The sequence below is a fragment of the Numenius arquata genome, chromosome Z (assembly GCF_964106895.1).
Source record: "Numenius arquata chromosome Z, bNumArq3.hap1.1, whole genome shotgun sequence".
NCBI lineage: Eukaryota > Metazoa > Chordata > Aves > Charadriiformes > Scolopacidae > Numenius > Numenius arquata.
The window spans coordinates 42,431,420-42,445,324 of record NC_133616.1 but is presented as its reverse complement, the minus strand read 5'-3'; the positions used below and the strand labels follow the sequence as shown (position 1 = coordinate 42,445,324).

Below are 13,905 nucleotides of genomic sequence, written 5' to 3'. Positions count from 1 at the left end.
CAGTCCAGAAGGGCTTGAAGATGAATTGGAAGAGTTTACACCAAAAGCTCATTTAAATAACAGTACTGTAGTGGCAGCTTTTGCTACAAGACTTTCTCCAAACTTGTTCTACCTAAAGTTCTACAGCAATAAAAACAGTAGCGGAAAGTGAATGTTACAAACCTACAGACAATCCATCAATCAAACAAAAAGCAGTCCTTTCTGTACACTTTACGAGCAATGAGCATTTATTGATATTTTATATGTTAGCTTTCGCATAAAAATGTGTAAAAAGTCACCTTCTTCCCTTCTTTTTTTTGTGTAAGCCAGAAATCCATATGGAGAAGCACTACAAAAGCCCTACCCACGCACAGGTATGAAACAAAGAGCATCCACAGAAGTAACTGCATCTTCTCCTACCGCTTCCTCAACACAGAAGTCTTGCACAAAGGAATTTCTAGTATCAGGGAGGATGCACATATGAAAAGACACAGTGGTGCTATATGATGTGCAACAGTGTACAGCAGGTGAACGGGAGACAGGATACACCAGGATGCAGTAGCTCTGTCTCTCCCAGCTTTTCTGCCTTTTCTGAGATGATGTGTATTGTCACATTCCACTTGCTGTTTTAGTGCATGTTTTCTTTACATATATCCACATTCTTTTCTGTCTCTGCAAGAGCTAAACACTTCCCAATCATGCTGGGGTTTTGCCAAGAAACTCTGCTGCACTGTGCAGGAAGTTTCTTTCTCTACCCCTCATTAAGAAAGCTGCTCTGGGGTTTTAACATCACTTTAAAGGACGATGTGTTCTTGTGAGGACAATCTGGGCTCTCTGTGGGAGGTGGTTCCAGAGCTGATTAGCCTCCACTAAGAAAACTCAGACCTCAGCTTTCTCATGTCAAGGCAAACTGTGCTGTCCTCAAAGGCAGAGACACGGCAGGTATCAGTATGGGTGAGACCTGACCATTTAAACTGGGATACCACTTAATTCTCAAAAAATTTGCAGTCTAGAGGTACTTGAAGAGAAGGACATGCCAAAAATCACACTTGCTTTTAATGGCCCTGAAGTGCCATTAACATTGGGCACAGAGGCATTAAAGACTCTACAAAGGTTACAACTTCCAGTTGCACTCCACAGAGCTCCTCCGTAAGGTTACAGTCTTCAACTCAGGAGTCTGCCTGTCCATCCACCAACTTTACGCATCTTATCCAACAAAAATACACCTGTTGAGTATGACTTTCACTGTTTTAGCTACATTTTTGACCTTCAGTGAATACTCACCTAACATCACAACCTGGGTACTGTACTACAGCCAGACGCACAAGGTGGTGAGAAAGAAGGGTATTAAAAACAATTTTGGATTAAAGGGCTACTTTATTGTAAGAGCTAAATTACCCAAATGTTAGAAAAGGACAAAAGCACATCTCTCTTTAATTACAGACAAAGTTTTAAAGGAACATAGTAATTAGCCAAGAATTTTCATTTAAAAACTCTTTAAGCTAATGACAGATCCTGAGATGTGCAGTTCTACTACACTGTAATGTATGTGGAAAATATATTTTAGGAGATTATTACCTGGAATATACTGGCTCCATAAGGTGTTCTCCAGGCGTTAAGAAGATTATCTTTTCCAGTGCTTACAAACCATTTGCCTGCAACAGATTGTTTAAGTGTTATTGTTGTATTTTGTCTTCAAGGAATGCACCCCAAGAAACAGATTGATCATAAAACCAATGCATTCACACATTAATGGAAAACACACCCAAAGAACAGCCACATTTTCATCTGGTTGCACTACGATGTTCAATCACAACATAAGCAGTTCACAGAAAAAAGTAGTCATACAGAATTTTTAAAATAATTTTAATAATTAAATTTAACATCAAATTTTTAACTATTCCCCTATTTTCATTTAAGGGTAATCTTGAAGGAATTTCTCAGGAGGGAAAAGACTGGCATAGAAAGATTTGCTTACCACAGTGAGCAAATTTGAGTGACAACACACAGCTCTCATGAAGATGCAGCTGATACTTGTCCGGCTTAGTAACATGCAGCACCTCGACATTACTGTTCTCCATTCCTACTGCCAACCACTCACCAGTTGGACAATAGCCCAGTGAGAAGATCTGGAATTAACACAGCACATGCCTCAAACAGGAAAGGAATGAGCTTGAGATATTCAAAACCTACTCTTGCCACACTATTAACACTATGCAAAAACACATTTTGGTCTACTACAGTTTTAAAAACATGATAATCCAATTACTATAGTAATCAAGATAAATTAGTTCATGTAAACAAAGCTCAATTAAAACTGTAATAGCAAAGCAATGAATCAAGCTATAAAAGTTAATGTCCTAGCTTATCTGACAGCATTTAAAAATATTTTCGTAAAATATTTTTGAACAAGAATCTACAGAACCAGGAACAGATTGCACACAGGAGCACTTTAATCTGGCAATTCTTTTATAAAAAAGGATTCTCCACTACTCTCACGGGAGAAGTACTAATCTGTCAAATAGTCATAATCCAGAAAGATGTTTAGCTGCCACATCAAAAAAAAAAAAAAAAAAAAAAGGTGTGAGACTAAGTGAAAAATTCTTTGGAGTTCTCTTTGAGTCTGCTTTTTTTTTTGCTTTAAAATAAAACCAAAAACCAGAAGTGCTTGTTTTAGAAAACCATGACAGATTTTTCTTAACACGCCAAAGCTTCTGAGATTGAACCTGCGATGTGAAGTCATGTTGCTGTAACTGTCTCCCTTCTCTGAGATCCCAGGACCTGACTGTATTGTCCAGGCCTCCCGTCCATAGTTTGGTGCCATCATTAGAAATGTCAATACAGCTCGCTCCATCCGTGTGGCCCTGAAATTGCCTGAAAATATTGAAGGAAGATACGCACATTTTCACACTGGAAAGAGTTGGTTCTCAGCATGTATACAAAATGCCTCCTTTTTCTTTCGGTACCTGACACGCAGCCAACCATGTAAGTTTTATGATGAATTGATGAAGCAATCAGGCCAGACAGCTAAGCGCTAATTTGACTTCAAAAAGCACACTTTAAGAGTCAGATGCTCTGGGGATCTTTGCTGCTGACTGTGTGATACCCACTGTTTGACTGAAAATACCCCACTTCCCATAAAGGAATGTAGCACGATCATCAGAATTCACTTATTTTAAGAAGAATCTGCATGTCACCAACAAAGCTGGGAAAAAAAGAGCTTTCTAAATGGGAACATCACGGAGTAAAAGCCTGCTGTTCATCGCAATACCGATATATTACATATCACAACACACAGTGCAGTGAGCAGAGCAGCTCTGTATGACTGGTTCCTAGCTTATTGTACATCAGTGTTGAGCAACAGCCCATACTCCTAAAATGCTAAGTTTGCAATGCAGTAATTTACACACTTCTGTACCCAAGACGTATCTGACGGAGCACCAATTAAAGAGATTGGAGTGTGACCACAGAGTATTGCAGGGACACAAAGAAAACCATCTGTTCAAAAGAACCTACATCAGCGTCAACACCAGCTGATCTTAGGAAATTATAGTTATGGGCTGCTCAACAGGCCTGGACTTATGAAACACTCTAAAACTATAAACAAATATATAGACTTTTGTCAAGGTATTACCATGGCTATTGCCTTGCAATGAAATACTGGAAGCAGCTATGCAGGCACCATGAAGAAAACAGCATACGTACACAGAAAGGCACATAAGAGCCGTGTCTAATTAACTCTTCACAACCCAAAGATCCAGTTCTGTCGACCTACCTTACTAAAGTCTGGTTATGCAGATCCCACACTGCAATATTCCCATCGCTACAGCAAGAGAAGCAGACCTTGGAATCAGGGCTGATAGCGAGGGCATAGCAAGCCGGAGCAGAAGATGTCAGCTCTGCTTTGATGCGAGGAGTTGGAGCTGCCAGGTCCCAAATGGATAACGTGCTGGCTTCCCCACCAACAATCAGGGTGCGGCCGTCAGGGAGCAATCTGCAGGAACGGATGTAGTTATCTCTGTTCTGTGGAGACAGAAGCCATCAAGAGATTACTCATGAGGAAAGGAAAACAGCATTAACATGAGAGCAGAAATCCATAAAAGTATTGTATTCCCTCCTGGTTTTAATGAGCCATTTATACTTATGACAATGATAAAGTGTATTAATGCCAGAAAATTACATGACATTAGGGAAGTACTTAAACTTGATCTACAAAATTTGGTAGTGAGAGATATTTAATCTTAATTAGCATCAAAATGCAAAGACCTGAGCCCAGCCCAAAACAATTCAAGATAGCTGTATTCGACAGCTTGGGTAGAAAGTTACATTTTCATACTCTGTTTATTTCAGCACATTAACCTCTCGGCATGGGGGAGTACCAAATTCCCTGCACACTTCCCACCCCCCTGTTCCAGTGAGACTTGCTGCCACCATCTAGGAGATGTCAGAGGAAAATATTTGGGCAATCTTCTTCATTTGTGTAGCAACTTGTGTAGCAATTCATTATATGTCTACATGTGCTGCACAGATCTCATTTTACTGCCTCTGTAACAAGCAACATCTTACCAAGAACTGGTAAATGACATGAGAAAAGCTGCTAACAATGGTTCATCTTGTTATCACATTCAAATAATTTGTGAATAACACTCAAGGATATTTTTAATTGTCACATTAAGACAGGGCAATGCATTCACACACATAGGCAGACACAAAATATGTGACACAATCTTCAAATACTCTCAGAGAACACAGCAGCAAGACAGCAATTTTTAGCATGATAGGATATCAAGCTTTAAGATTGCCAACAAATGTCAAAGTTTATAAACAATATTTGCTGTGCTGTCTTTGATCTTTCTCCCTACCAATACAATTTTAAGATATTAAAGATGTTTTCATTCATTGGGGGGAAAAAACCACAAGTATGACAAGGAACATACTTCAAACTCAGTTCTAAAAGAAACAACAAAATTATAAATGAAGTATCGAGCTTTGACACCAACGACAGCACCCAAATAGCCACTAGTTTTTTGTACCTTAAAGGTATCATTTCAATCTTAACACAACCTGCTATCTTATTCCACTGTTGTATGCTGCTGTTCACTCACCAGGCAGTCCAGCTGAGAGACAGGGCTCTTGTTCCCAGGGTGGCTGATGTCCCAAACTTTGACGCACCCCTTCCCACCCGTGTACACATGTCTCGTAGGGTTGCTGATGGTAACTGCACACACAACCTCCCCGTGGTTCAGAGTGTTGATCTGACGGGCATGGCGGGGGATTCCTGGACCGATGAGGGCATCAGGAGGGAAAGGAACCGGCTGCATCTGGCCATCTGCACTTACATGAAATGAGTACGCTCTGAGGGGGGAAGAAAAAGATCGGGGGGTGATTTATGAAGTTTTTCTTCAAGCCTATGTAGGAAAACAGAATTAAAGGTATGTTTCCAAGGCAGGCACTCATATTGTGCACTCAGCTCCTTTTGCAATCTTTTTAATCATGTGAAGCAGAAATTATTTATTTATTTATAGCATGGCACTCTAAGCATAAACTTCACTACTCTTAATGTGGAAAGTCAAGCATCATCTACCAATCAAACGAGCTTTTACAGCTCATGCAATTATGATTTCTGGCATGAGTGAGGATACACAACACTACTCTTAAACTTGGGGCACGGGGACACCACCACATGCAGAGAAGGGAAGGCAGGTCGGGTCAGGGCCTCCTGGAAGACAGAAATAGCTGGCTGGCTCCTGCAGAGCATGGCAGGTAGCTAACTGCCAGGGGGCATTTGGTTGTTCCCTTACTGACTTTCATGTGCAAACTTCAGCTGGACTGCTGCCACGCTGTCCTGTCTGCACCACAGGTCCCATGACCCTTGAGTGAAACTGCCCACCACTGTATCTAAGGGTGCAGTGAAACCTCCACTGTGAAGGAGTTAAGTCCTCAAGGCACAGTTGCTGACATCTGACATGACAGACCAGCAAAAATGCCCTGAAACTTTTTTTACTTCGTTTGGACTTGCTGTCTTTTTCTTTTCTTTTTTTTTTTTTTTTTTTTTCATTTCTTTTTTTATTCCCCCACCTCCTTGGGTTTTTTTTTTTTTTTGTGTGGACCTGACACAACAAATACAAATCCCAATTTCTCTTGCCAGAATCAGGGCTCTCACTGAGAAAGAATGTGTTGTGTGACTGCCAGTTATGCCACTTGTGAATAACCTATCAACAGCTTCATCTCAAAATATTTCCCAGGGAGAACAGTTAGGTTGTGAAATTGTCTTGTTCTGAGATGCTACCTGACATATCACATCTATTACAAGAGCACAAACTTTATAAGAGGATTCACCTACACAGACCAAGATATGCTTAACGGAAGGCTTTAATTTCCTTAGACCTAAAAAAATCATCATAAAAGTGATAAAAAAATCCATTGTCACAGTGGTGGGATGAGAAAAGATCATAGGAAAAGTCATTTAATGAGAATACTTAGGAAGATCACTTCCTTAATTGTTGCTTCAAAGTCACTGAAGAAGGCAGTCTTCAGAATTCAACTATTGAATTTGTTATTTAAGATTCATAGTGCATTAACACTAGAACAATAATTTTTAGTGGGACAAAATGCAACTGCATTTTCACCTTTTTGCCCTATTCCCAGAGCTTTATATACTCTTCCCATCCTGAGCTCTGTTTCTTGTTCTGGCAGATCTGAGTGACAGATCATATCATCATTCTATATTTTTTGACATTAAACACATTCAGGAAAGGTAGGACAGATTTCTGTGGTTGTCAGAAGCAGCAAACTGCCTATATAAGTAGAATTAGAGTTTGATTATCACTGCAGAAATCTGAAATATCCTCCTCGTTATCTCCCTAATTCCTGTTTGGTGCAGTAAGGTACTGAAAAAAGCAGCTGCTGGTCACCTGAAATCTCTAACAAAACAAGTGGATCTTCATTATCATCTTTTCTGATTTCTGTATGCAGTCACTCTCTGCAGAGCCATGATACTTATATAGAATCACAGAATCATAGAATGGTTAGAGTTGGAAGGGACCTTAAAGATCATCAGGTTCCAACCCCCCTGCCATGGGCAGGGACACCTCCCACTAGAGCAGGTTGCTCAAAGGCCCATCCAGCCCGGCCTTAAACACTTCCAGGGATGGGGCATCCACAACTTCCCTGGGCAACCTGTTCCAGTACTTCACCACCCTCACAGTAAAGAATTTCCTCCTAATATCTAATCTAATTCTCCCCTCTTCCGATTGAAAACCATTACCCCTTGTCCTGTCACTACATTTCCTGACAAAGAGCCCCTCTCCGACTCTCCTGTAGGCTCCCTTCAGATATTGGAAGGCTGCTATGAGGTCTCCCCGGAGCCTTCTCTTCTCCAGGCTGAACAACCCCAGCTCTCTGTCTGTCTTCATAGGGGAGGCGCTGCATCCCTCTGATCATCTTCGTGGCCCTCCGCTGGACGCATTCCAACAGGTCCATGTCCTTCCTGTGTTGAGGACTCCAAAGCTGGACACAGTATCCCAGGTGGGGTCTCACAAGCACAGAGCAGAGGGGTAGAATCACCTCCCGTGACCTGCTGGCCACACTTCTCTTGATGCAGCCCAGGATGTGGTTGGCTTTCTGGGCTGCCAGTGCACACTGCCGGCTCATGTTGAGCTTCTCGTCCACCAACACCCCCAAGTTCTTCTCCTCAGGGCTGCTCACTAGCCGTTCTCTGCTCATGTGCCTGGGATTGCCACGTCCCAGGTGCAGGACCCTGCACTTGGCCTGGTTGAACTTCATGAGATTTGCATGAGCCCATCTCTCAAGCCTGTCCAGGTCCCTCTGGATGGCATCCCTTCCCTCCAGCGTGTCGACTGTGCCACCGAGCTTGGTGTCGTCGGCAAACTTGCTGAGGGTGCACTCTATCCCACTGTCCATGTCTCCGACAAAGATGTTGAACAGCACTGGTCCCAGTACCGACCCCTGAGGAACTCCACTCGTCATTGGCCGCCAACTGGACATATGGCCAAAGCAATTTTTAGCATGCTTACAGGGAACATATTTAACAATTACAGAAATAAAGCTTAGATCTGGAGTGATCTGTGACTACATTATTCTCAGTCTATTCATTACTCCATACCAGCACATATGATTAAACTGTTGCTTTGTTGCTTCATTTGGTTTTGTGGTTGTTGAGTGGTTGGGTTTTTTTTCCCACTCTGAGAACTAACACCGCATGTTGCGTATTTGAAGTACTCTAAGTATCTTACAAATATCTGACACTATAAACACCTGGTGAGCATTTTTTTCTTCTTTTCACATTAGCTACCTTTTCTACCTGTATATTGTACAATCCTCAGTGTTTTGATATATCTCCAAAGTGAAATGAGAGTTACTAGGGGCCAGATCCCCAATGTGCCACATGTTGCCTGCTCCATTTCAACAGACACTCAACAGTGCGGAGAATTTACACAACTTTCGCTCCAAGGGAAAAGGAAGCGTAAATGAGAAAGCAACAATCCTGAATGATAGCTGTGAAAAGTACTGCACTTCAGATGAAGAAAAATCAATGCAATCATGCTAAAACAACCACAGATTTCAAAGGTTTCAGGCCCTACGGCAGACAAATGACAGTTACATTTAAATGTTTAAAACAGTCATCAATATGTCAATAACACTCAAAAACCTTGGAGATGCACCAGAATTGAACCAGTTTGATTTCAGTTTGCCTCACATTTTATTCCCCCCGTCTCTAACACGGGTGAGATGTGAGCAGGGAAGTCTCTGCACTCCTGATATTGCCGTTTCTCAGACCACAGCAAGCAAAGCCTGGTAAAGCCAATCACCCTTCCTTCCGGGAGACCAACTCCACCAGCGATGAATTTGAACCCAGCAAATATTTGAACATTATTGCAAGACACTTCTACGTGCCTGCTGCAGGTGTAGGATGAAGATCCATACCCCACAAAATTTTCAATGCAAGTGGCTGGTCCAGAAGCTGCTGAACACCAATTTCCATACTCGCCTTATGCAGCCAGCTAACAGGGCAGTGCAACTAGCAGGAAAGTCAACCTGAGGTGGTAACTAGTGTCTGACGTCTGAAAGACCTGGGCATGGTTTATGATTTGTGTGATACATATGGATAAGAGGAGTTACAGGCACTAGAACTGATTGCTTGTCACCATAATATGTTATTAATCTTGTGTGTTGACATGCTCACTGGCAGGTAAGCGTATGCATTTACTCACATATATGCAACCGTGCGAGTACCCCCCAACCATTCCTCCACAAACACATTCATACATACGAGAGTGAGAGAAGGAATGGCACAAACATGTCCTTCCCTTCAAACTCTCCAGTATTAGCTGGTCACAGTTTCCCACAATGTCACGCAACAAGTGAAGTGGAGGACCCTTACATAAAATCTGGATCAATATGGTTTGCATCACTTTTATTTTTTCCCCCTCTCTAACTCAAGAGGGATGTGAGCAGAGAGTTCTTCTTATCTGTGTAATTCTTTTTCCAAGGCTCACAACAAGCGAAGCCTGGTAGAGCAGGTCACCTTTTACGGTCAGTTCCATCAAGGATGAATGTGAACATTATGATACAATAATTCTTTCCGGTATTTTCAATCAAACAAAACATTTCAGTGTTCCTTTCTCTGCACACTGCTGTTTATTGCAGCTGGTAAGTTTGCCAGTAATTGCAAGGCCTTTGTGAACAAAGAAATCATTTTTTAAAACTGAGAAGCAGAGTTCAATAGAGATGGAAGGCCAAGATCTCCTTCCGGTTCACCTTTCCATATAAGAGCAACCAGTTAGATTCAGCATGTAACATCTCGAAATTCAGCTCCTTTCCTTTTTCTATTTATTTCTATCTCCTTTACTCTGTATCAACCACTCCTTGTCGGCTACTATTAATGTTCAAAACAAATTTACAAATGCAACTTTAAGATTAAACAGTGTTTCTCCTGCCCTTGCCGAAAAGCTATATTTATTTCCATTCACACAATAGTTTTCAGTAGCTAAGGGGAATTCCAACTGGCAGGGGAACGCGACTTCAACAGATGACTAACTTTTAAAGTTGAATGTTTGCTACTCACGGTTTTCCTCCTGGGATGCCTGTGAGATTGGGAGGGATGCCTGGGACTCGCATGTGATGATGTGGATCAAAACCAACCTATAGTTTTCCCCAAGCAGAAGAAAAAGGTATATTAAAGATGGGAGTTAGGCAAAGGAAGACTGCTTAATTCATGTTTTCCACAGCATACTCCCCAAATTACAAAGAAACCGAACTAGATACAGGTCTTACATCTAATATAAACTGCTCTCAACACTGAATGCATTAGCAGCAAACACTTACCACCGGAGATCTCCCGTAAGCTGCCGCTGCTGCTGCTGCTGCAGCTGCTGCACTCATTTGAGGGGAAATATTGTGCAGACCGGCATAGGCAGCTCCAGGGCTGGTTAGCTCCCCGTTCATACCAGCATGTGGCACAATCCCAAACGGAGTAGGATAAGGACACGGCACTGCCATAGGTGTCCTTAAACCTGAAGCTATGAGGGGAAAAAAGAGAGAAGTCACACAGCCAGCCCAGCCTGGGTGAAATATGGTTTTGCCAAACAGTAAAATATATATACATACATATATATGTGTATATGCTGTATTAGATTGCTGAAGAGCCAGCTCAGCATCCAGTTTAAGCAGCTGTAATATACTGCCTCATCACTGTAGATTTAAAGGTAGCCTGTTTCACACCATTGATATATACAGACACTAACCTAGTGGGTCCACACCTGGGGGTTTGCCAGGCACTGGCCTCAGTCCGGGAGTGGAGTTGCTGCCTGGAGTTGGGGCATCAGTCCGTGGAGTTGGGGTATTTGATTTAGACACAGGAGTGGTAGATTTCTCATTCTAATCACCAAAAAGGAAAAAGGAAGAGAGTTTGTTAGTTTAGCCAGTGGTTGCAAAGAGAGCCAACGACAATCACAGCGTGCGTAATTACACAGTGTGCGTGATTAGTGATACATAGCTTTCAGGTTTGGGTTTCAACAGTCCCTGGCAATGAAAAGAAGCTGCAGCGACACTGAAAAAGACAGAATGGCTTTGGGAATTAACTAGAGACGTCAAAGCTTTCCTCATCAGGGGCATCCATATGATTCAGAATGAGGTCAATGACTGAAAATCACTGCCACCTAACAATTACATTGGCAGCATATGTGAAATTTGTTGGTAGTCTCACTCAGCTCATGGTGGACCCACTCCCATTGCGATTATGAGTTTGTGTGAGAGGCTACTGCTGTGGGGAGAAGAGGAGCAGAAAAAAAGCCCACAACTGACCAACAACTCATGCCCAAATGTGGTGCTGGAAACACAGTATCGAGACAGTGATAGGTATAAAGTCAGGAACTGTGCAGTGACAAGGTTGTTCATCAGACAAACCACTGACTCCCAGGTCTGAACCTGTCATTCCATCCACCTTTCCTGAGCACTACATTCACTTTAAGCTTTCTTTTTATTTATTTCTTTAAATAATCGCATACCCTGACCTGTGAAGAACTGAGAAGGGAGTTACTGTGCAGCTCAGGAAGGTGATTAATTGTGGTCACAAACAGGAAAGGAAAGAACACCCCCAACTTGCAGGCAGCTCTCTTTTTTTGGGCATTGTTATTTGTGATGCAAGTCAAGGAAGGCTCTTGTAAATGACAGATTACTTTTTAGATAGAAAATAAAAATTATTGTTGCTGTATATGGCCTGGTAATTCAAACAAAGCTAACAACCAAATTGCATCCAAGCAGGGAACTGAATTTGCTATAAACCACAGCACAGGAAAACAGCTCAAGGAACCCCTGTGTACTCTTATTTATTCTCAGAATGACAGTTTTTCATATGGGGGAGGAGAAAAACATCTCTCAGCACAGCATATCTATCATCTACCCACACCACCAGTGAAAATAACCTCTTCCTATCCCAAAAAGAAAGGCTGTGGACTTTCTCCTCACTATTTTATTAAATCCCCTTGAAGAGATAAATTAAACGACTTCAAAATTGATGGTTCATAGGTCTTTACTGATAGCTGTGGACATCCAAATTGTGTCTAGACAGAAATCCAGTAAGCACTTGTTTCAGCATATGATCATGGGTCAGGAGCACTTTGAAGCACTTACAAGGCTAAGTTCTTTGGATTTGGAGGAAGGAGTACTGCTGGAGGATGCAATAGATGCAGGACTAATCGGTGCATCTTTCTTCAGCAGTCGAGTCTTGTCCAAGCCGTTCTCCCGTGGAGAGTGTGCTGGGCTCCCCCGGGGAGAGGAAGGATCCTAAACATCAGCAATGTGGATTAGTATAATAACTCCACACTAGACACTAGTGCTTGTCTTGAGCAATTCTCACTTTGGAATGAAGATCTGTCATAAAAAGTGACATCTTCCTTCAGTTCTTAATTGATTTAACTGATAAAACTGTAAGATCAAGATGGATAATGAAAGACAACTTTTTTTTTTTTAAAGAAAGTCTTAAAATTTGATGCTATTAACCATGAAAAATAATGTAAAAAATCTATGGATATTGAAATAGGCAAGTAAATATCCTTTGTCAGGTGACAGATTGAAAAGGTTTGAGGCACTTGGCAGACCTGATAAAGTTCACAAATAAAGTCATGGCTGGAGTGAAAGAAAATACAGATATGGTTACAAGCTGGATCCTATCTGCTGTGCTGGGTTGGCTTCAAATATCTCAACTTTTGGTTCATACAAGAAACAAAAAGGTTCTTTGTAGAAATAAATGTTAAAGAACTGATTTGCATTCTAAAGAAAGACAACCTGACTGGATTCCCTCAGGCATTCCAAGCTCCTTTATGGTGGCAAAGGCTGTAATCTTATTCATATACCCAATATGCACAGAAATGTCTGAAGACATCCCTACCACCACCACCACTGTAAGGGAGAAAAAACACCATTATGTATACCTCATTGGAAACATCAACTACCAAGTTGTCATCGCTCTTTTCACCATCACTGTCCTGCAACGACAAGTCACAATGAGTTAAAAACATTCATTTAATATCCAAACATCTCTTAAGTACTAAGAAACTATAAAGCAATGAAAGGCAAGGCTGCTCACAACAATGCAACATAGCATTTACTTTTACCAAGCTTTATGTGGTAATACAATTATAAAATTTAGGTCGTCTATTGGGCTTCTGCTTAACATGTTGCCACAGTTATAGCATTCTTCTCAGTTTTCACACTGGTGAACAAGGACATAGGATGAAAATCCTCATCCAAAGCTGCTCTGCGCTACTTTGAAGCGGAGTCAAGCTAGAGTCCAGATCTACGAAGTCCCAGCCTAACTAATGCTCAGTCCTCCTGTCACATGCCTTCCAGGTGCTCTGAATTTATATTGTTAAAAACACTATCAATCCTAGACACTGAAACCTTCCACCCAGCATAGACGTCAGAGACAGGCAGTAAGAATCTGTTAAAAATTTGACCCTCAAGTTTAAAACTAATTATGCAGCAGGAATCAGGTGAAATTAAAGAGGAACACTTAAGTTCAAAATGCACAATGCAGTCAATGTACTCACGTAACGAGCTGCTATTTCCTTCTCTTCTGTTTTCTGTTTTTTACTCTCTGAAGAATAATCTGTTGAATTTCTGTGCTTTTCTGCTGTTCTGAAACTGGCTGAGGGAGATACAGAAGAGCTCTGCAGTCAGAAAAGAGATGAAGAAAACATCATCAGATGCTGATTCGAAACAGTGGTTCATTTGTCACTAAGCCTCAATACAAGTTAGCCCAATAATACGATCTGGAGTTGTTCTCATGATAGCACTTTGGGTTTTAATCAGTGATAGCTACTCAGCAAGTGTCTTGTATTAAAAGTGCACAATGCATTGCAAGAGACAAATAAAGGCAATCAACCAATGGATCATAGTTTCCAT

General features: G+C 41.5%; 1 protein-coding gene across 21 annotated transcripts in view; it reads right to left on the bottom strand.

Moving 5' to 3' along the window:
* LOC141476950 (transducin-like enhancer protein 4) overlaps positions 1–13,905 on the bottom strand; it is a 98,230-nt gene that overhangs the window by 173 nt on the left and 84,152 nt on the right. For 11 of the 21 annotated variants that reach the window (XM_074165887.1, XM_074165886.1, XM_074165894.1 and 8 more), the window contains 11 exons: positions 13,551–13,670; positions 12,933–12,986; positions 12,133–12,285; positions 10,746–10,878; positions 10,327–10,520; positions 10,067–10,143; positions 5,085–5,334; positions 3,755–4,002; positions 2,706–2,853; positions 1,958–2,108; positions 1,558–1,634 (listed from right to left, as the gene is read on the bottom strand). In XM_074165887.1, the coding sequence (XP_074021988.1) occupies positions 1,558–1,634; positions 1,958–2,108; positions 2,706–2,853; positions 3,755–4,002; positions 5,085–5,334; positions 10,067–10,143; positions 10,327–10,520; positions 10,746–10,878; positions 12,133–12,285; positions 12,933–12,986; positions 13,551–13,670 (1,605 nt within the window). Of the gene's footprint in view, positions 1–1,557; positions 1,635–1,957; positions 2,109–2,705; positions 2,854–3,754; positions 4,003–5,084; positions 5,335–10,066; positions 10,144–10,320; positions 10,529–10,744; positions 10,879–12,132; positions 12,286–12,932; positions 12,987–13,550; positions 13,671–13,905 lie in introns of all 21 variants that reach the window. The other 10 variants (XM_074165885.1, XM_074165891.1, XM_074165890.1 and 7 more) reach the window with 7 other exon arrangements.